The sequence below is a fragment of the Struthio camelus genome, chromosome 6, assembly GCF_040807025.1.
Source record: "Struthio camelus isolate bStrCam1 chromosome 6, bStrCam1.hap1, whole genome shotgun sequence".
Classification (NCBI taxonomy): Eukaryota; Metazoa; Chordata; class Aves; order Struthioniformes; family Struthionidae; genus Struthio; species Struthio camelus.
The window spans coordinates 3,839,486-3,862,704 of record NC_090947.1 but is presented as its reverse complement, the minus strand read 5'-3'; the positions used below and the strand labels follow the sequence as shown (position 1 = coordinate 3,862,704).

At 41.8% G+C, this 23,219-nt stretch overlaps 1 protein-coding gene across 11 annotated transcripts in view; it reads right to left on the bottom strand.

The window, feature by feature from the left end:
* The window catches only part of AGAP1 (ArfGAP with GTPase domain, ankyrin repeat and PH domain 1), a 403,925-nt gene that overhangs the window by 42,989 nt on the left and 337,717 nt on the right, over positions 1-23,219 (bottom strand). For 7 of the 11 annotated variants that reach the window (XM_068947772.1, XM_068947774.1, XM_068947773.1 and 4 more), the window contains 2 exons: positions 8,341-8,495; positions 5,968-6,058 (listed from right to left, as the gene is read on the bottom strand). In XM_068947772.1, coding sequence (XP_068803873.1) covers positions 5,968-6,058; positions 8,341-8,495 — 246 coding nt within the window. Of the gene's footprint in view, positions 1-5,967; positions 6,059-8,340; positions 8,496-17,017; positions 17,096-23,219 lie in introns of all 11 variants that reach the window. The other 4 variants (XM_009685790.2, XM_068947767.1, XM_068947770.1 and 1 more) reach the window with 1 other exon arrangement.

Genomic DNA, 23,219 nt, shown 5'->3' with positions numbered 1-23,219 from the left:
TAGCCAATTACAAGAGAAAAAGGAAAAAAAAGAGCGACTAGATACAATGTCTCTGTTGCTAACTATATCAACTCCCTTAATAACCATCTATATCATCACCTACATATGGCTTTTACATCTAACACACTATGGGGTATGTTTTCATCTCTAAGATCAGGGAGATAAGTACTAAGATGAAAATGTGATACTTTGAACAGTCCTAGTTTTAGTGTACTAGCCAGAAGGATTCCACAGGCAAAAAAAAACTAAAAAAAAAAAAAAAACACCTCGCAAACGATAAGGCTGTGACAAATCTGACAAAAGCCGGGAAATTCAAAGTCATTTTCCAAGATGGTTCACTTTTTGTCACTGTCCTGTGTTATTTAAATCTAGATCTGTCTGAATCTTCCTCTTGAACAAACATTCATTTTAACAAATGAAATGAAAGACGTTTCATGGGAGGAATTTTCGGTGGCTTTTTGTCCCCTGCCGCCAGATCTTTTCTCTTCTCTTTACCCCAGGCTTCCCAAAGAACTAGTGGGCTATCACAAATACCAAGCAGGAAAATTGCGATTAATTGAAAGGGCAGGCAATTTTTATTCAAATCTATATAAAATTTAGAACTCAGAAAATGAATGTCCAACGTCCTCTTCCATTTGGGGGAATTCCACCAAAAGACTCATTTCTACTTTGTGTAACCCAAAACTTAGAAGCTTTTTTTGGCATCCAAAACACATGGAAAACAGAATATTTCCTAGCTCTGTGCCAAAATAAATCACATTTGGATTAAAGGAGAGCAGACACTTTTAATGGCAAAGTCCATTATTTCATGAAGAAGGGTGATAGAAAAGTTTCACTCAGTCCTAACAAATCTAAAAAAAATCTCCAAAAACAAACAAAAAACCCACAGAAACCAACCAAAAAAAAAAAAAAAGCCAACAACAAAAAAACCCACCCCCCCTTATTTCACTCAGGCAGAAAAACAGATCTTTTGTTAAAAAAAGTTTTTGTCCATACCAGGTCTTATACTAGGAAAATACAGTAGAGGTTTCAGATCTCCGAAACTATAGAAGACAAAACACCTGTTATGATTTGCAAGCCCTTTTAAGAAAAACTCTTTTCTTGCATATTCCTTCAGGTCACCTCTCCGAGGCACTTTGGATGTGTTCTCAGTGGGGAACTCAAGTAATATATTTGAAACACACTAAACCCCAAACCCTAAATCGTAAAATGCAACAAGAAACAGTTGACTTTAACGCACTTGATTGTGAAAGCTTAAATAGAGCAAATATTCATTTAAAATTTACAAACTGTGACTTGGAAAGAAATCTCTGCCACTGACCGGGGGGTTATCTTCACAAAAATAAAAAGCGCAATGAATTCAAAGAAGCACTAATTCGGAATGAAGCAGGAGAAAAACGGATTAATATTTCTAGAAATAGCCTCACAGAATTGATACTAAGGACCTAACACTTTCCCTGCCCCTCAATACCTCTGGGTACTTGAAGTACATTTAGTATATCTTTTAATGAATAAATTTCTAAAATATTCATCTACTGCCAATTGGCAGTGCTGGTAACATTGAGGTAGTCCAAACTGATATAACCAAAAAGTTGCATGAAATTTTGTCAGGATAATACTTTAAATTTCAATTATCTGCAAACACACAGCTGAGTTTAAAAATGGCAAACTGAGGAAGGCAAGTGTTGAATTCATGAGACATACTCAGTGGAAAACCAGTCTTGGTGACCACTAGCTGACACAGAGCATGACAGCGCTCCACTGCGCAGCTTGGACAAGTGGCACGTTCTCTGGATTTTGGGAAAAAAACTGGTACGACTCCACTGCTGACATCTGCTTCAGCGGGTGCACATGAACAACTGTCCCCAAAATGACATAAGGTAGATGACAGAAGGCATTACTGACCAACAGTTAAGGTAATCGATTGTAAACTACACAGAGATCCCCCTCTTCTGAAATTCAGTCTATCTGCATCTTCCGTTCACCCTATGTAGCTGAGCACTTAAAAAAAAAAAAAAATTCTATGCTTGAAAATTGTTACATCTTTGATTTATGCTGAAAAGAAACACTCGTGGTCAAGCAGCCATAATTGATCTAGCTGTCTTTTTTACAAGACAAAGATCAAAAATCATTTTGGAACAGTCTTCACCTTTCCTGCTGATGCTAACAGTAATTCTGGACGGGAATTAGGGTGCTTATAACCACATGCACTGACAGAGTCAGGCTTTTCCCTGCTATGCATACCTTTAGATTAGATGGCAAAGAAGGAAAAAAAAAATCAACACCGCTATAGGCACTATAAAGGCTAATTTCCCTCTTTGTTTTGCTTACAGCTTGTAAAACAGCAAATATGAGTTTTTTTGCCTCACTGAATATTCTCAGTTTACAATCTTCAACTGTCTGCATTTTTCAAGGTGTTCAGCTGTCTCTTTCTCTGCAAACCTCCCCCGACTTTGACTTGAGCCTTAACCAGATTGATCATTTGAAGAAAAAAGCTCTTGGAAGCAAAGCTTTTAGGAGAATAACCTCTCTGCACCATCTCCTTTACCCCTTTGGACAGGGGGTGGTTGATGAAGGACTTTGCCATGCTGAATCCTTATGAGTTCAGCACGTGCAAGATCAGGCTGAGCAGACAAAATCTCTACAGGGAGGAACAGAAGAGCCAGGGAAAGAAGTGGTGTGGGTAAAGGCATCTTGCAAAGAGTCATGGCAAAAAAGGGAGTAGTTGGCATCTTTTCAATTCTTTCAGAGTTTTCTTCTATTCTACATATAAAATTGAATCTTCTGATGGGTCTGATAGGTTTACCAGAGCCAAAGAAATTATTACTTCAGTGTTTGGCTCTCTCAAATCTAAAATACACAACTGTAAGTTACTAGATATCCAAACTCTGTTCGACTGGAAAACTTCTGATGAGCCTCTCCTTTTATTTGCCCTCTCTGTTTTCTTCTACAGCAGAGAAGATCTGATATTCCAAGCCCTCCACTATCTTATCTTAAATGACTGAATCATATTTATCCTTTGACCTGTCCTTTAAGCATTAAAACTGAAAGAGCTAGAATCCTTTGGAGGCAGAAATTTAGCTCAGTTTGCCAAACTAATCTGACAGTTTTAAGTGACTTCTCCCGACAGAAGCCAGAATGGAGAGTCTCACTGCTTTCATGGCCTCTAGGAAAAGGTGCCATTAGTTTCCTTCTGGAATGTGTGTGTGTGTGTGGGGGGGGGGGGGCAACTAAACCACTTGGGCAAAAACTTCAGTACCTGAAGATGACCTTGGCTCAGTGTCTCATATCTACTGACCTGCGATGGGAATACTATAAAAGGACATTGAAAAAATTTAAGTCTGAGCCTGCTAAAGGGCCAGAAGGCTCATAGCACACAAATGCTATTCAATTAACATACAACAAAGAAGTAGTTCCCAAGTGAAACAAAGTGCTATAATGAAGTGCTAAAAAGGCAAGGAGTTCTAGAAAGAGGAAGAATGAGACTTCTGAAGGGGAAGATTGATGGCTCCTGAATAGAGCTGAGGGACAGCAACATCTCATGTTCCTTTGCTCCCAAACATCTGGCTTTGTGAAGATGCAAACTATGCAAGCTTTCCACAAGAGCACTGCTGTTTGTGATGCAAAATGCTCCGGGGTAAGGACTTGTCCAAGCAGGAGAGAAAGGGAAAGAAGGAAACAAAGCAAAGGCTGACAGAAAAGGCAGCAAACTGAGGTTCACATGATGCACATGTTTACATTTTAAGATACATCAGTTCAGAAAGATCTCAAAATTCTCAAAGAAAAAACAGTGGCCTTAAAATTAGGAAGGCCAAATGGCAAGAAGAGTCAAAGAAGGTCTAAATCATCTCCAAGCATGCTAACAATTAAGGGAAGCTCTGACTGAGGTTCCAGAGTCACCAAAAAATCCCCAAAACTAAAACAACCCACAACAAAGTATTGAGTGCTGCCAAAAAGGGCAGTCCCATCCTACAACATGTTCTTGGCACTTCCCTTCTGCTGGTACAGTGCATGTGTGGCCAGCTCGGTCCAATATCCAGTCTGGATGAAGAATAACCTGGCTGAAAGGAGAGAGAAAAAAAAAAAAGTGCTGCTTTCCTGCACATTCACTTTCCTGACTGAACACCCAGTGTGGCTGCACAGGTGCCGGTGTAGGTACCAGACTGGGGAGAGGAACCCACACCTTGGTGGCAGCATTCACTCTGGCTAATTTAAATGGATCAGCGACCTATCCCCAGAGCAGAAAGGCCATGAGTGGGTGTGGGAAGTAGTCTGCAGTGAAGGGGCCACACTTTTCCACTCTGGTGACCAGTCAACAGTGTCTACGAAAACGCTACCCCTGGCAGTAAAGAGAGACTGGAACAGAAATCAGAAACGCTGCACAATGTTGGCTGCTCACAGGTGTGAGTACTTCAACTAAGCCAAATATATACCCAGGTCAGCTGAAGACCCCATCATTCTCTTAAACAGCACAGCATCTTTCATACCTTCTACTTGAACTATATCCAAGCTTGTAAACCTCAGTGACTACCACACCAGTAAAGAACATTAACAAATAGGAGCAGTCTTGGCCTGTAGATGTTAAAATACAGGCCACATTAACAAGTTTGCTGCTGGATTACTAGTCAAGAGAATATAAAGACCTTAATTTATTGATGCTGCTATTATTTTTCTCTGCTGGTAAGAAGTCCCTATGATATTTCTATTGCGGATCACCTCCAAGCAGGTCAATAAGCTGTTTTGACACGACATGAGTCCTGGTGCTCAAGGGTCAGGCAAGCCAAGGCTCATACCAGTGTGTGCTCAACTGCCGGCAACAGAGCAGCTACCTTTGGTTTTGATCCACCTGCTACAGACAGCCTATAAATATCTGATAGGTTTCAAAAGAAGCAATTGAAATCAATAAATCTGCATGGGAAGCACATTTTGGTGGTATGGATTAGAAAAAACTTTTTATTTTAAATGCTTGCTAATCCGTTCACCGCATTCCCTTCAAGTCTTCTGAGGTGGAGGCAGGGGATAGGTGGGTGACCAAATCAGCTTAATCGCTAACTATGCAGATAGTGAATTAATCATGCAAAAGCACTTGTATTTCTGTACGAATGTTCACTTTAAAGTTAACTGGGATGTTAAAATGGCTTAGATCAGCAGTCAAATTCCTAAACAGCGATTCTTTAATAAAAAGAAAATTAAAAAAAAAAAACACACGCACACACTGACCCAAAGAAAAATAAATGCATAATTTTCCATTTTAAGCACACACGAAATCACAAGAAAAGTTCTGACTTTCAAATATCAAAGAAATAAAGATGCTCAAGTTTTCATTCCTTCTGCTTCTACAACTAATTGCTTTATAGCAAGAGTGCTTCCTTTTCATGGCTTTGTTACAAACCCCTGGAACTAAAGAGCAACAGAATAATGACCTCAGCTGGGGTTAGTGAGGTGAACAGCAGCTCAAACTCCTGAACATTAAGTATATGTTTAAAAAAATAAAAAGGGGAAAGAAACACAAAGGGGGAAAAAAAAATCCCAAATCAGTTTTCAAGTATCCAGATATAATGAGCGATGACTTTGGGTTCCTTCTGACAAGAAAACACAAAATCAAGCGTTACCTCTCTGAGAATATTGCCAAGGCCCATGTGCCCTCTCCACCCCCAAATAGGAGGAAAATGGGAGTAACTGATGTCAAATAGCAAACTCATTTTCCCTTCTCTTCAAAGAAAAGTGAAGAAACGCTCACATTTAAAGCGGCCAGTGAAACAACATGGGGGAAAATAAAAAGTCTGAATTAACAGAAAATAAGCCTGATTAAGCACACTCAGTAATGAACAAGAAATGTGCAAACCACATACAGAATACAACACCAAAAAGACAAAGACCACGGTGGGCGTTCATGCAAGTCTTGGCCAAGGAGAAGGGGTCATCCTCAAAAAGCCAAGCTCTTGCATTAGCGGAGGCTGTACTTACTCTGTGCCTCGCAGTCCACGCAGTGAGAGTTGCCTCTGGTGTTTCTTATCGACTGAAGGGCCATGGCCTCGTTCTGACTTGTCAGTCGGGACTGTGTATATTGAAAGAAACACATATAAGAACCCAATGAAAAGGTCTAGACAACACAACCGTCGGCTGTATGAAAGGCAAAAAACAAAGCTCAGATCAAGGCTGAATGAATGTATTCAAGGAACCTGAAGATTTTGGTTGGCCTCTCAAGAAACAGTGCTCCTTTGGCATCTCCAAGAATGGCAATTTCAGGCTTGCCAGCCAGATACTCCTATCTCCTCCCACGTTTCTGACATCTCAAGATTTTTCCTAAAGCTCTCTTCATCCTGCACAGGAAAACCCAGCAGTTTGGAGACACTGGACTGGGCTCAAACAACTGGGGAGGCTGCGCAGAGGAAAGCCAAGCTTAAAAATGCATCTTGCTACTAAGGAAGGTAGTCACGGTGCAGGTTTATTTCTTGAGATAAATCAGATGCGAATACTATTTTATAAAATCAATTTCTTTTATTGATGTGTGTGCTTTCGCTAATGAAGACTAAGGGGTGGTTTGCAAAAGAAACTGAAAGCCTTTTATCATCAAAAGGTCAGACCGAATCAGACTGCTCCCATTTACATTCTCTCCATGAAGATCTGCCAATGACCTTTCCTTGGACCTGGAGAGACCGTCACTAGGTACAAGTAGTTACGCTCTACTCAACTAAACCACCTGGCAAGCTTTCGGAGAAGAAAATTGTTAGCTGTACTAAATTATGGACTCCTTACAATTAATTGGTTTAAGCAGGATGAGGACCAGGACTTAAGCACTGCAATGTGGAGATGCACACTCCCAATCAACAGGACACATAGTAACTGCTCTTATGCTATTCCCGTTAGTTCTTCTGCGTGCTTCCAGACGTCAGTAATATTCTTCAGAGGAAACTTCTCTGAGCGTTGTAGCAGGTTAAGTGTATAACCAAAAAAGCTCCTTGTACAAGTATAATCTTGTAAATGGAGTCTCCTTTTTAAAAGGATATTTAGCATATGCAAAGTCCAATCTTTTCTATAGCTACTGTGTAGTAAATATTACCAGGCACTCTTCATCCTCTGTATTAGTAATTTTTTGATAAAGTTTTAGGGTACAAATTTTCTCTGTCGCAGCACATTCTGATGTATATGTATAGTTCTTGGTTCTAACATATGCATATTAGAACATTTAATTCCATGAAAGTCAGGCACAAAAAAATAGGCAGTGATTCTTCCCCATTTCAGAACTATATATATATATATATTTTATATATATATATATATATATATGTATATATGTATATTTTTAAACAAAATGGGAAGTAAATTATATCATGATGATAAATACTGCTGTTTGAACTACTCTGGTAAAGATGTAATGGATGCAGGGATTCATTTCAAAAATTTCTACTTCTCCTTCTTAGCAATATAAAATGATTGAAGATATTTCTTAGGTGGATGGTGTTAAAGGACGTGCAGGTCTGAACAATTACTCCCCATTTCTCTCCCTCCCTTACTACTCGACGTTTTGCTCTCCAGTGGTAAAATGTCTGCAAATACAGAGTCTCCAGAATCAGTCATTTTCCTGCCCTTCCAGAAATGACCAATGGCTGAAGAAGCATCAGATTTTAGACATTTATTTTGATAGGAAAGGAGAATAAGTCACTTCTGCCACAATACGAAAGTATAGCAAAGAAGAGGGCCTGTTCCTCTTTGGCCATTTTCGCCTTTCCTCAAAAAAGATTTGATGAACCATTTCTTGATTAGCTTTCTGTTATATTAGTTAAAGCCCAAAACCATAAAGAATCAATTCAGCATAATTAAAGACAAGAAAAATTGCACATAGGTTTTGTACAACAGTAGACACTAAGGCAATAGCTTATTTTTGATTTCTGTGAGTTATATGACATCATCATAGGTAGAGCCATGAGGATGAACGTTTCTTATTAGGCCAACCAGAACGTTTAATTTTAATTTAACTTTGCCATGCAGGAGCTCAATAATTTTAAGCTAGAGATTTGACTAGTAAATAAGCTGGGTTTTGGGTCTGCCTCCATTCTCCTCCAAGACAGGCTTCCCTTCAGGACTCCGCTACAGACCTCTAACTCCAAGTAAGTAATTTACTCAATTGCTGTAAAACCGAATCGCAAAACAGGTTACAGTACCACTTTTCTTGAAATACCTGACACAGGTACGCAGCTGGTTAATCCTGCTCTGATCTGTGCGTAGCACACGCATGACTCTAGGAGTGCAGGTTTTTAAAACAGGGCTGATGATTTTGTTTTCCTTTTAGTGAGCAACGTCCTGTTACTTGAAAATAAGTACTCTGTGTACCCATACCTTGTTCTTGCTGCTCTCACACGACTGTAAACTGGCCAAGATCTGACTCTCTATGGCTTGTACCCACGCATCTCTTTCCTCATACGTGGTAGCTTCAAAGTGCCAAGTCTGGCCGGTGAGAGAGACAATGATAAACTCAAAGTTTTCTTCTTGTTCTGGAAAAAAACAATAGGAAGAAAATTTAACTTTAAGGGTATCAATAGCTAGGCCTAAACACGATCCTATCTGATGAGCATTTCTGCAACGTAACAAGCAAATACAGCTTTGGACATTTGAGGTTTGAGGCTAAATATGTCCAAAGACTCTGAAGGTGTATGATGCATCAGAAAACTTGTTGATCCACTGCTTTTCCCTACAAAATGTTATTTCACATGGATAAAAGTATTGTTTTAGGTAAATATGGAAAATTCCAGGGTGTGCGTGTGTCCCTTTCCCTAACCATAACGTGGCTAACAAACGCTGTTTAGACCTAAGTCTGTGGTGGGCAAGACCTACATGCCATAAAAAACAAAGTGTGTCCCAAAATAGGAGATGAACGGAGTATAAAGAGCTGACACAACAGTTTGACAATCTACCCTGTTTCTCCAAGCATGTGTGTACATGCATTGATGTAACATGTTAAGACCAGATACGTACATTTTCTTTTCTACAGCATAAATATACCGGGTTATGATACAGGATTAACAACAGTTCAGCCTGTTCAACTTTCATGTTTGACATGGCAGATGAGCAAATGATCTGAGAAGCTAGCAGAAAGGGTCACTGAAATATCCTTGGGGCTACTAGAGCATAAGGACAAGTATTCAGGCCAGAGGACCGTAGTGTATGAAAACAGCAGCAAAACTGAACTAAACGGGTGCACGCTTTACCACCACACGGGACACCAAAGTCAAATTTAAAAAAAAAAAAAAAAATCAAGGAAGCTGAAATAGAGAAAGTGGAATTAGGAAGGGCAGGCATGAAGCATGAAAGGAAGAGAATAATAGAGCACAAAGTTCTGGTGAACATCAGCCATAATGGGCTTTAGAAAGGGCATTTACATTCACTCGTCTACTAATGACTTATTATACATTCAGAGCCACGAAACTCCTGCATTACCCTGTCATCCATAAGCATGCAAAGATAAGTGACAAATCTAGCCCTTGCTTTAAAGGCAGGAGTGCTGCTCACTGGAAGTCATTTGCTCAACCGATGGGGCAACCGGTTTTCTTGAACACACTCCATGCTAGAAAGGCCAACGCTTACACTGGTGTAAATCTCTGAAGTCACACTGAGGCCTGTGGAGGTCAGCTTGCTAAGAGGAGAAGGTAATTAGACTGTGCTTTAACGAACTTTCAAAAGATGGGAGGAGGTTATCTTGCACCTTGAGCTGAGAATAAAGCTGGAGGTGAAGGTTATTTCAAGGTGAATGAGGACACCTTAAGCTGCAGTTTTACTGAAAAAGAAGTGTGTGGGTAAGTGGGGAAAGAAAAAGAAGAGAAACAGTGCAATTGTACAATTTTATAACTGTGTTACTGCTTTTATGTTACAGCAATATAGTGTTAAACAAATCAGGTAGAGTCATTATGCAAAATGCTATGGTTAAGTCATGGAAAAAGCCACAATTACCAAACGGAGCTTCATGGGTTTAGGGAAAAGATGCAAGAGTGACTAAAATAGAGCATTAACAATAAAGGAAATTGCTTTCAGCCCTGCACGCTGCCCTCTCTAGGAAAACGCAGTTTTCTTGAAGAAAAGCTGAAGCACCTCCAGAAAGCCTCGTTGGAGGAAGAGGGCCCTGACAAAGAAGAGGGAACACTGGCAAAATAAGAGAACAAGAAAAACTAAATCCGCTTGTAGCAGCCTCCCGTAGAGTGGCGCCAATTTAGGAAATTCATCATTCTTAGCCTTTTTAATGGCTTCTAAGTGATACATCTTTGCACTTTTGAAGTCTTGCTCAAGGAGGATTTTCCAAATGCCCAGTCACTAAGTCCACTGGTTCAAAAAAACCTGCTATATGATTTGACTGCAAATGCTTCCATCCATCCAAACAAGGTTCCCCTCCTTCTGTGCAGGCATGCAGGTTAGAAGCGAGCACACAGAGGAACGCAAAGTTTTTTGGTAAATGCATACCAGAAGGAAGAACTCCGTAAGCAGGAACAGTAAATAAAACATAAATGCTAAGATTTGCACGGTAATTACTCACTGCCAGTGCTACTGAGACATACGTATTAGTACGGGCGAGGGAGCAGTGATGCTATGACATGCAGTAACAAAGGCCCTTTTTATTTTCATTCCGTCTCCTACATGTCACGTCCTTCTCTCTCCTTTCTCTGAGCATCTTGCCTTTCTCCATTCACAGCTCTGTGCTGGACAGCTGTGCGTCTTGGCCGTACTTCTCTCCGCTAGCCCACTGACCGTACGCTGTACTAGTTCCATGCAAGCCCAAAGCATGGTGCAGAGCTGACGGAGCCAACGCAGCATTCGGGGGCTGCCTATTACAGAAAGGAGAACGGATGAACCTAAATACACCCCGAGTGAGGAGTGTATAGCATTTCGGTCGTGCTAGGTGACTGAGTATGGCAGTAGCATATAAAATCAAGAGACGACATACCTGAATTCTCCTGTCTTCTATCTGCCAACAACCCTGATCACGTACATGAAACTGGCTTCTCTTGGCCAAGAAGGGGATAGGACTTGGCCATCAGAAATAAATTCTGCAGTCCAACCTGTTTTATACGGCATTATTTGGCATTCAACCCTTTAAAAGCAAGCTTGAAATATCATGCTCACAACAACATCTCTGCAAGTATCCCCCCCTCCTCCAAAACGCTACATTAATGCTATTCTTCTGCTTACACAAGGTCTACTGCACAAGACACACAACCAGCTAGTAAGGCTAGAGTGTGATCCAAGAAACACCTTCAGCCATTCCCATGGTCCTTCTTTTATTCCTTTTCCCAAAGGAAAGGCTCTCTGGTTTAACCTCCTGACCTTTTTTGCTGTGACCAGATGACACTGTGACAAGCTGCCACCTTGGCTGCTGCTGTCCTGGGAAGCTCCCCAACATGCCTCTGCTTAAGTGCGATAGCTGTAGGCTGGGAAAGATGCTCATCCTTCGGGGTTTAAGGGACGGAAAATCCACATTACAGGTTGATGAATATGTCCCAATATGTTCTGCCCTCCTGTGGGTTATAGAAGAGTCTTAAAGCCTGGCCTGGAAGGGCGTTTTTAATGCCATCAGTAATCTGGCTGAGAACTTGGTCAGTGCTGATGACACACTAAAAACGCAGCAGGTGAGAAGCAAGTGCACTAGTTGAAGACTTCAGTAATACGTTTTCTGCTTAAACACGATGAAAAAATATTTTGCAAGCACAGTTTGGAAACAGCACAGCAGAGCCTACTCTACACCACCCACAAAGCGAGCCCAACAAAGACAATAATACCTGTGGTGTGGCTGGCTAAAGTGCAAATCCTTAAGCCCTGCATCCACAAACAGAAAAATCCAGGCAGCAGGACAAAACTGTTCCTTTTTTCACTCTCCAGTAAAATTATAGGTTGCGCTGTTTAAATCCCTACGAGCCCAATCACAAAATTTTATGAAACAGTTTTCCATGTTTAACAGTTGTTCACAGAAAGGTCCACTATAATAGTATTTTAGCCCCATCAACCTGTCGAAATCAACCTGCCCAATTACTCCAAACTACATTAATAACACCGGATATTACACTAATTGTGTCCAGTTTCTATGCAGACGAGGCCCCAGGAGGCTAATTTTGCCTCCTCGAGGGCAAGCAACTCAGCCATCAAACTGGGAATCCCTCCTCATTACACAAGTCCGGGCTGTCAAACTTTTTTTTTTTTTTTTGGGTAAAAGGTTAATGGACCAATCAGTCATCAATTATTTCCTGGACGTGTAGCAGACAAAGGGTTAAAGTGCTAACAAACAGCTGCAACTGATTTACATTTGGAAGTTATTATCAACAGGAGATGCCTAAAAAATTTTGTTGTTTGTTTAGTTTTTTTTTTTTTTTTTTTTTTTTAAGTGGGAAGGGGTGGCTAAGATGGGAAAAGAGCTGAAATTGTAAGGTGATGATGTGACGCAACCCAAAACAAAAGTGATTTCTTTTTCCCCCCTCTCCCCAGCGGACCAGTGGAAGTGGACATGCAAGCCATGAGTTGCAGGAAAACTGCAGCACTTTGTATATAATAGCACGTGAATCGTCACCGCCACCATTTCCAAGAGGCTACGCGGTACCACTGCTTACGCCGCACGTATTTTTTCCGTCGTTGCCTTTTCTTAGTGTTTCCACTTCCTGCTTCTTTTAGTCTTAGTATCAAGAACTGCATGAACAGCCCCGGACACCTTCCAGCGACAGCGGGTGACTTCTGGCATAGTTTGAGGCCATGGAAGATGAGGGCATCTTTCCATCCGCCACTCTCCAGGCATAAACCGTGCCCGCCCCAAAAGCTTGCATTTAAACAGAAAAACTACCGCGTAGGTGTACGGCAAAGACGTGCTGGGATTAAGACATTTCTTGCAGGCCTACGTGAACGTTTGGACAGAACCACAAATAAAACTGGATCATCTTACTTTCCGAGGCAGCGCTTTATACCCAGCTGCTTCCGCGAGGTGCCCGACTGTGCGCTAGCTGCTTTGCACAGTGCAGTCGCCGCTAGCTGGGTTGCACGATGGAGCGGGCCAGCACCTTGGGTACGAGCAGTCGCTCACTGCGCACGTCTGGTGGACTATGCCGCTAACACAGGGTGTATTTTCCAGAGACCGCAAGTCAAGTGCAGATCCAAAAGCCTCGGTGACATATTTCAGAGGGCCATAAAGCATCTTCAGGAGTTGAGGTTACAGCTTGAAACCTATTCAAGCATGCCTGAAGTAACACTGAGACCTATTTAAACTCCCTCTTTATCACACCCTTCATACCTCAAAAAAAAAAAAAAAATCGCTTCTGCTCAAGCACCCTTCTTTAATAACCCTTCATCTTTTCAAAAGGATGATAATGAAAAGCTGCTGAGGTGCCTTAGCAATAAACATTAGATGTTTACAATCTGCAATTTGTTTACAACAAAGATGCGTGTTATTCATGTACCGTACAACGTTAACTATCATTACCTTTTGCCACTTGGCGTAAATTATCCCTGTAACTTGGAAGATAAGTATGTTTATTAGCCGCCTCAATTAAGGAAATATTTGTGCCATGTCCCACTGGGCATGACTATGCTAATACTTCTCTCCCCTTTCCAAACCCAGTGTCTAAATCTAATTAGTTTTGAAAATCAACCCTATCAGGACGACATCGCTCTGCTATCAGTTGCCCACAGCTCTCGACGAAGGTTGCGTTCCACTGGAAGACGTTTTCGGTAGCGCTGCTTTAAATCACTACCCGTGAATGACAAACCGCAGATGAAAGGCTTGTTTCCAGCTCAGGGGACTCGGCTCCCCCCGCCACACGTACTTGTTGTTTTATTTGGATGCCAAGACAACGGTGCTGGGAAGAAACCCACAAAGTCGTTTTTAAATTCGGTTCGTACAGTACGTTAAGTCTAGACGTGCGTTAGACTTGTTGTTAGACCTTTAAAAACATGACCTATGTTTCGAGCCTACCGTTTGCTATTAAAATTCCTGGTGTTTCAAAGCTGAAGAGCTTTAACGGAGAGGTACCAGGAGATGCTGTCTGTAGCCTATGCGGGCCAGTCGACGGGCAGAACGTACCTCTGGCACACAGAACAGCCTCCCCTCGGTCTGCTCTGGTTAGCTACCGCTAACCTTCGGCATAGGCATAGCCTCAGGATGGCAAAGGCATCGCTACCTTTCAGACAACAGGTAGTCCTGGAGGCTGTGGATACACAGAAGAGAAGTCCTCCAGGAGAGCTGTGTGCAACTCTGCTGTCAGACATGCGTCCACAAAGAGCGGGAAAAATGAGGATTTAAGCTCTTTATGAGCATTTAACCGCAGCATCCAGAGCAGTCGGTTAATTTTAGAAAGATGCTTCCCCAGACCGTGCTGCAACTTCTGCTGGCACAGGAATAATCCTGTATTTTAACCAACCTGCTATGACAGCAGGCTCAAGCACCTCCACAAGAGTGAACTGAGCAGAGTCTGTTTTAAGTGTAACAAGCTGATATGACATACTTTTCCCCTAGAGAACCAAAAGGTTGCTTGAACCCTCGCTGCCTGCAAGAAGAAGCAGGTGGGAGTTTTTCATTTGCTGTCATACAGCTAAGAGAGAGGAGATCTCTCCTGGATTTGGAGAGGACTCGCCACTTTGCGCAGCCTATAGGTAGCCCTGCGCAAGCAGCAGTGCAAGCGAGGAGATCCCCAAAGGGAGGCCCATGCAGAAATCCCCTTGCGAGAAGTATCTAACAAGCACAGCGACTGCTTTCTCCGTCTCAAGGAGAGATTTTGCTAGCTGAAAAGATGCAGAAGACCTAAATAAAAAAAAGAAGAGACTGTACCCGATAGGAGTATTTTTGTTCTGTCGGAAAGGTATAAATGCAATTAAGCAAGCATGTGCTAAAGACCAAAGCAGATTTGTTATTCTGCACTGTCATTTCCTATCACCATTCCCGTTTTTGAAGGCATAATTATCTAAACATGTGGCTTTTAGTACTTACTCTGCTCGTTAACTCTACATTTGCCCATCTCACAATTCCGGCTCTCATACAAAGGCTTAATGTACAGCCTCAAGGATGCAAAATTACGGAGGACGCTGGACCTTCGGTAGGGCTAATACTTCCAAGACAGACACATTTTTATGCAATTTAGGTACAGAACTTCATCCCCGTGACATCTCTCAAAACTCTTCAAGCACGGCTGTCAGGGACACGTTCCCATACGAATCAAGGTGCATGCATTCATCCCACTTGCCTTTGATACTTAGTTTGATCAATATGGTAAAACACTCCTCAAACTACACATACCGTAAAAACAGGAGCTTTACGGTTAAAAAAAAAAAAGTAATTCTTTATGCTTGTTTCACTATTGAAATTTTACTGACAAGTAGATACAAAACCACAGGGTTCTCAAAGAGTAAATCTGTACCAAATATACCCAATGCATCTGATGGGAAGAAAAAAGTCTGGCTAGGAGATCGAAAACAGCAAACACATACAGAATGGCAAATTATTAAAAAGTATCTAGTTAGTATCTACTTAGTTTCCTTTTAAATGGGGGAAAAAAGGAGCAAACTTATTCCAACAGTATTTTCTCTCTCGTTTCATATTCTGCACTCAGTGCTCAATGAGAAAAGGATCAAAACAGAGTTTTGCTACTCTTGCTCTAAAAGGTAACAATTTTACACATTCACAATGAGAAATAGAACAAAATTATAATTAAAAAAAGCTTCCTTAACAAGCTGCAGTAAAATTGCACTTTTGTTTCCCCGATGCACTTTATTTGGCAGCGAGAGCAAGGCATCCGACAGCAGTACAGCAGTAATTGTGCAAAAAAAAGGATGGTGATATAAATCACCAAAGGTTAATGATCAGGATGTGAACATAGGGACTTGTTTACAGAAATAGCATGCAATTTAAAATTTACAGGAGATTTAATGCCACTGCTTGGCAATCACTAAAATCAACAGCCCAGAAAACAGTGACATTAAGAAAAATATTACAGTTATAATCATTCCAAAATAAGTCAATTAGTGTTAGGGCATGCGCTTGTGATTACTTGACCCATTTGGTTTGCACTTATGTGAAAAAAAAATTCCCCCCCCCATTACAATGAGATTACTGAGTTGTGACCTATTTTGCATTCCATATTTCGCACGCTCTCCCCTCTTCTGACTTGCGGAGATTTTTTTTTTCCCCCTCCTTGCCTGGCTTCCAAGTAATTCTGACCTTCGACATTTGTAATAAGAAAAAAAAAAAAAAAGAAAAAGAAAAAAAGAGGAAGTTTATAATTGTGTTGTTCAAACGAAGGTGGAGGAAGGAAAAAAAAGAAGGAAAAAAAATTCAATCTGCTATTATACAAAAGCCATGACGGCTGTCTTCAGTGGGGGGGGGGGTGGGGAAGGAAAAAAAAAAAGGGCAATGTAAGCCAATTTGTGAACTTTGGCACCAGGTGACCTTTAGAAATACAACAATATACAGAATTTACAAGCAAGAGTAGCACATGCAAATGACCCGGCACTGTCTCGCCTTTGGATTAGAGCCGCAAAGAGCATTATGGAGAACGCTTCCACAAAACAAATTAAGACTGTTACTTAAATGTCACGGCACACACTATTGTATTTGGCTACAGATCATTACACCTGATACCAACACTTTTAAAAACTGTAATAACTTGGGACATATTACATTGAGTGCCCACATGTATAAAGGGAATATAAAATAAAACAAAAAAATAAATAAATAAATAGAAGAAAATGGGTTCCTGAAGTAATTTAAACATCACCACCGCACGACTGGAGGGAAAGGTCAAAATTTAAGTAAGCTGAAAGGAACACGAATGGCAAAATAAAATGCACAAACAACAACAACAACAAAATGAAAAGACCACGGGAGTGACTCTGCAAACACAAGACGAAAGCACGCATGCTTTGGGCAAATTTGATTTTCATTCCTGCATCTGGTAAGGGAGAGCCACAATGAGGACAATTTTCGGAGAAGTAGGTGGAAAGAAAAAAAAAAATCAGGGGTAGAGAGGAGGTGGTCAGCTAAAACGTGTTGTTTTGTTACCTTCGGTGTTGGTGCTGCTGCTGCTGTATATATTTCGCAGGCTACCAACACGGTTTAGTTTCCACGCTTTGCGTTTGGCTGCGTCCAGAGAGCAGAAGGGGAAGAGAAAAAAAAGAGAACAGAATAAAAATAAAGAAAAAGAAAAAAAAAGAAAAGGGGGGGGGGAAAGAAACGTCAAAATAGCATGAGAAGTAAAATACGAGCACAAGCCTGTTATACGTGACAAGCTACGCACAGAAAATGCACACGGAGCCTCCCACATCCACAGACTGCACGGACAACCTCTTTTTCATCCAAAACTGTATTTAAGGCTCTAAAATGCGACGAGATTTGACAAGATTAAATGGATCGGCTATTGGAATAGACAAAACCAGACCAGGGGAACTAAAAAAAGCACAAAGTATTTGTATAGAGGGCACAAAATGAGATACAAAACAACTACTGTAAAATGCTGCTTAATTAATGATAAAAGCTGGACAGAGAAGAGTTCCCTTTGCTCTAAAGCACTGTATTTCCCCACTGGATGCCTGTACTTGTATCAACTTTAGCAGTTTAGGTGATGATGTAACGGGCTTAAATCATCAGAACAATAACAAACATCATTTGTAGCACTGAGCTTAGAGGCGTTACTTCACTATTTTGGAGAGCGCCAAGGAGGCATTAATGCTATGCAAACGGTCATTCCCCCCCCCTCCCCCCCGGCAAATCACTGCAAACTAAATGCTTATTTGGAAAACAAAAGCACATATTCTTTATGTAACAAACATCACCATTGCTTTACTAGAATTGCAGCAAACTTTCAAGTCCTCTGAGTTGCTGTGCTCCAATTAGCAGAAAATATCGTACAAAAGCACTCAAATGCTGCGCTCGTTACGCGAGACCAAGTCCTTCCGGTCTTTAAAATCTACATGTTTTGCCTCAAAAGTGCATTCGCAGCACGAGAAGTACAACTCAGCCAACAATACGTTAAGCCCAAGTTTCATCGGACAGGAACGGTATTTTCCTTTCGCGAAACGTCCACGTCGGTGCACCACGATACTGCTGGCACCCAACAGCGACTCGCACCAAAATAGCAGCAAAGTCCCCTTTTATTCACCCGCGGCCATCCCTGCTTGCCCCCGTCTGGGCAGGGGACCACACATCTGCCAGGGCTCACCTCTCTGCAGGCTTTATGGCTGTCACATCGTCCTACCCTGGCAAGTAATAACGATGCCACACTGGCTGGCACGTAACTCTTTGGTAAAAAGGGATTTTTAAAACAAATTTTATTTCTAGAAATAAGGGCAGTAGAAATTGGAGCAGTAATAATTATGAGTCGTTTCTGGAACACTTCAAAGCGAAGGCTCCCCGCTTTGATTCAGCGCCGAGTCTATTAGCAAGAAACGCAGGGCAAGTGCGGGGGAAAACGGTTTTTCCCGCTGCAGCGTCGAGGCCCCTCGTCCTTCAGGACGGCACGAACATCACGCGACACAGTGCGAAAACATTTTTTTTTTTTTTTAATTTTCTTTCTAAATCTCTGAGGGAACTTTTTTTTTAACATCCTCCGAAAACTCGGCTCAAACGGCTGTTTCCACAGAAAAGGGTCAGCGACGTGAAGTCGTTCAGATGTTTAATGAAAACCTCAGTTTCTCAGCTCAAGGTTTAAGCCTGGAAAAACCACTTGTCTACTACCCGTGGGTACCGGCCACAAAACAGCATGGAGCTTGTGGTTTCAGTAGGTGATGTGCTCCTGCACCAAATTTGGTTTTAACGCTGAACTCTTCTTTTGCCCCGTCTGCAAAAGGCTGCCTGTTTAACGTCGTCCTCGTGTACACGGAGAAAGGACTTCAAACCACACAGACAGCAACGCCGCTGTAAAAGAGTTATTAAACTGAAGTTGCAGAGGAATAGCTAAACACCCTATGATGTTTAGCTATATATTGTTTTAATAAAGTGTTCGGTGGTCTGCAATGCTTTATACTCAAAGGAAAAAACGGAGACCTGGAGATCTCAGCGAAGTCCTTACTTCAGAATATACCTTACTGAAATTAAAATATATAACGTTACCTAAATTAGATCCATCTAAAAGTTAAAAAGTCCGTCAAAGTTAAAAATGTCTTCATTGCGCACATCCTCCGATACGCGAAACCTTCAGTTTTAAGAAACGTTTAACAAGTCCCAGCAGGTAGCAACAACTAGAGAGGCTCAATTTCCCAGCTGAAAACTTGCTTTTCCTGACAAAAATTTACATATAAATAGGCAAAATCGAGGCTTGACACCCCTCAGAAAAGGGAGACCGTCTCGAGTATATAAAGACCCTTTCCCAGTCTGCTTTCATTTTTCATACCTTAATCGCGCGTTGGGAGTACGGATGTATAAGCGGGAAGAGAACTTGTCTCCTGGTTTTCTATTAACCTATTGATGAAATAATCCATTCTAATGTGTTAAGTGTCGTGCCTTTTCCTTCTTTTCAAACAAATGGACTTTTTCGCAGCAATGCCGAGGTCCTGATACATCCTAGCGTGTCTTTGAGCATCGATTAGACTCCAGCCTGCTTCCTTGTGGCGCTCCGCTATCTTGGAGAATACAATATTATTATCGTCATTGGGCTTTGGACAGTGCCAACTGCAGCCTCCAGCAGGGTGACTGATGGCCGCACGAACACCAGGGCCCAGCTTAGCCATCCTACCCTGACTGCCTTCAAAATTACATACCGACTACAAATTTTTGCTACCTACAAACAAGGCCTTAACAGGCACCGGAGGTCATTATTTGCCTGATTTGTCATTGACTTATATCCCAGAATATTCAGCCCACCCAGCCCGGGTTCACTCGCTGGTTCAAAAGCTAGTTTAACATAAGCTCTTGTTGCCAACTGTGGATGTATAAATAAAAAAAAAAAACCTGACTGAAAGGCTTCCAATAAAAAGCTGGGAGAAATACTTATTTTACTATATAACAGGAACAACGAGAGGAAAAGAGAGAGAACCTGAAAGAGACACAGAGAAAACTCAAACACCTCCCTCGAACTTCAAGTATCTGTACTAAAGTTTAACTCATTTAATTTAGCTTGTCCTGAAATGGCAACCAATACTCTGCCCAGTGTGCTGTATTACCACAATCTGAATGACTTACGTATTTTAACAGCATTTCAAGAGTATCTTTTATTAAGAGCGACACTTGCCCTCAGCTCCGGCTTCACTGCCGGTGGAAAAACACCACCCTACAGAAATCAAAGCAGTTCCCCCACACCGACCAGAACGTCGGCATGGAGGAGAAGCGCCGTTTTTGATCGTATCCAAGCTCATTAACTCCTGGAATTTCAATTGCCAAGATTAAACTCCTACCTTCACTGGGCAAATTAATTTGCGCTTTCTACCTCTCAGTCCAGACTAGTACAATAAGTCGCTCTCTGTCACCCGGTGATAGGGAGCTATGGTCTTCACAGTCCTGCAAAACAATGCCGTAATTGTTATCGCGTTTCACTTCAGCACAAACCAGCGTCCGGCAATTCCTCCCAATAGTTACCACAGGAAGAAAGCACAAAGCAACAGACCATGAAAGCTTTGACTCTCTGAGGCTGAGATGTGGTTTTTAAGCTGAAGCTTTACAATGATTTCTTGAGCGCTTGCAAGGAAGCTACTTTCAATTGTATCATCTGTGATCTGATGCATCGCTTGTGTGGCGCATACTTACTTGGATATCTAGTTCAAATATACCATTTGAGGAACCGGAATCTACCAGATTGATTTGTTAGGAGGAAGGAACGATGTGCTGCTATATAACTGCATTAAGAGCTACAATGGCCCATACCGATATTTATTTTTTATAGCCGGAACTGCTGCTCAGGTAGGACAGAGGTCACAGCAGTTGTTGAATTACGCCACAGAAGTATTTAACCAGCTATTTGAAAATCTCCATATACCGCAGAAGAACCACACGCCATCTACACGCAAGTATCAGCTCAGCCCTCAAAAGTCACACACAAGCCTGGTGAGATAATTTTCACTCTTGTTGTTTCCTTCTGCCACTGAAACTTCAATGGCAGTGCTTGGTCATGCTACCGCACATTCTTTGTAGATAAAGTAAATCCTGGGTTTGCTTGACGGACATGCAGTTCCTTCCTTATTTGATCAAACTGCTTGTATTCCTTTCTATATTGTCCTAAATCTCATCCTAATTTTTTATGGTCAAACAGTGTGAAAAACTGCAAAGTTGCATTGTGGTAAAACACTCTGCATTTCCTCAGGGAGACATACCAGCAATTGCTGCATCCAGGAAGGATGGCTGTATGAGCCTGTTTCCCCAGCAATAATCACAAGGTGATTATTGTGGGGATAAAGCACAATCTCTCCCGTTTTTCTCCTTTATCCTTTTTACTCATCATTTCTTCATGATGTTCTTGCAATTTTTTTTTAAGCATTTTAAGGCCAGCTTTGTATTTCAAAGCATATTTGAAATGCAGGAGCTCAGACTTTTAGAAGGTACCTTGCAATCTCTCTATCTAAATACTTAAAAAAGCATGGCTCAGGTGAATTGCGTAAGATAAAAACACTTTTCCACTGTTCATTCATTTCTCAGCTAGGACTATTTGTAGCTGGAAAATGAATAAAGATTTCCCAGGCACTGTCCATAACCTGCCCTGCATTTCGCCTCCAGAGCTCATAGCTTGCAGAAGCCGCAGCCGGGACAAAGATTTCTTCATCTAGCAGGGTGTCGAGCTTGCACTGAACTAAGACCCAGGAGATCAACAATTCTAGGCTCAACACTTGCTTGAGCCACTTTGTAAAATGTCCCTTTCCATGGTTGCTATTAGTAAATGCAGTTTCTTTGCTTGCGTACTCCTTGTGTACAGCTGAAAACTGAGCACAGCCCTGCAAAGCAGTACGCTGAAACTCTCAACGCATCACATTCCCCAATTTTTAGATAGAGGTGCTTTCTATAACGTAGGGCTATTATATCAGTGATCTGCTATTTTAGCAAGGGTTGTGCTACTTATGTCAGCTGCCAAGTTTTGTTCAGCTCTGCACTTAACTTTATGTGAAAGTCATTTCAAAACGTTTGCACGTAATCTTCATTCTAGCCTTAAAAATGCCATGCCGATTCACCGACCACACAAGCCTGTTGAACCCAGCACTGCCATTACAGAGAAGCAGCAAGGCAAGCTTTCACCCCTAGCGCCTTACAACTGCGACTCAACCCTATCACGTCTGACGGCTCTTGAAATGGGACAAATTCTGTTTCCAAGACCCATAAATCCTTTTTTCCCCCCTCCCACTGCTGCATCTGCCAATAGTGCTAAGACAGACTCCCTCCTGCAGCAGAGCGCTGAGATGCACCCAGCTCACGTGACACAGGCACCACAAAAGGGCCCTAGAGAGGGCAATTTCTAAGACAGTTGGGCAAAGGTGAGCAATTACAGACAAACAGCATGCAGTAAAGTTTTGCAGCTTGCCAGGCAATGTCCTGGGGCATCCAGCTCCCTAAAAAGTACTGATGGGGCAGACCTTCAGGAATTGATCTTGATTCAATAAACTCTTCTTTCAGAAAAAAAGGCTGTGACCTCTTCTAGAGTTCAAGCATTTTTTATTGTTGCTGTTCCAAGCAATTTCCTGCTTGTTTTTTGTTTTTGTTTTTTTAAATAGACAACTCCCACCAACTTGTCCTTGTGCTTCACTGGCTGCATGAAAACCATACAGCTTCTAGATCTGCAACTCAGACCTCCAAAACTATGAAGATGTGGAGATGGCAGAAGCATTTACTACTATCCGTGCACTTTTTCTAGCTTGCCTATGAAGTCCTGGGCACACTGCTTAAATTGAACGCGTTTTGGGACGCTTGTGGCTCGACATGAAGAAATGCTAAAGACTGACAGTTGCAAATGGAGAGAGGGCACCCGAAGGCTGGCCCTTGCCATGGCCCATGCCATGCCAAGGCACCGAACAGCCACATTGGGTTTGACCAGAGACAATCTCGCTTCGCTTTATCTGGCATTTTGCTACCTTCAGTTTTCTAGTCTGTCTGATAGGGACTGTCATCCGCATGCTCTGAAGCGGGTGCTGTACAGGCTAACTAAGAGTCGGTTAGATCTTCCAACATCCAAATGCTGTCTAACATGCGCTCTGAAAACTGCGTCCAAGTAGAAGACACTTAAAACCAGTGGGAGATGATGGCCCGTAGGCCTCTGTCCCTTGCAGAAAGCCCCAGGGACAAAACGGTGGCA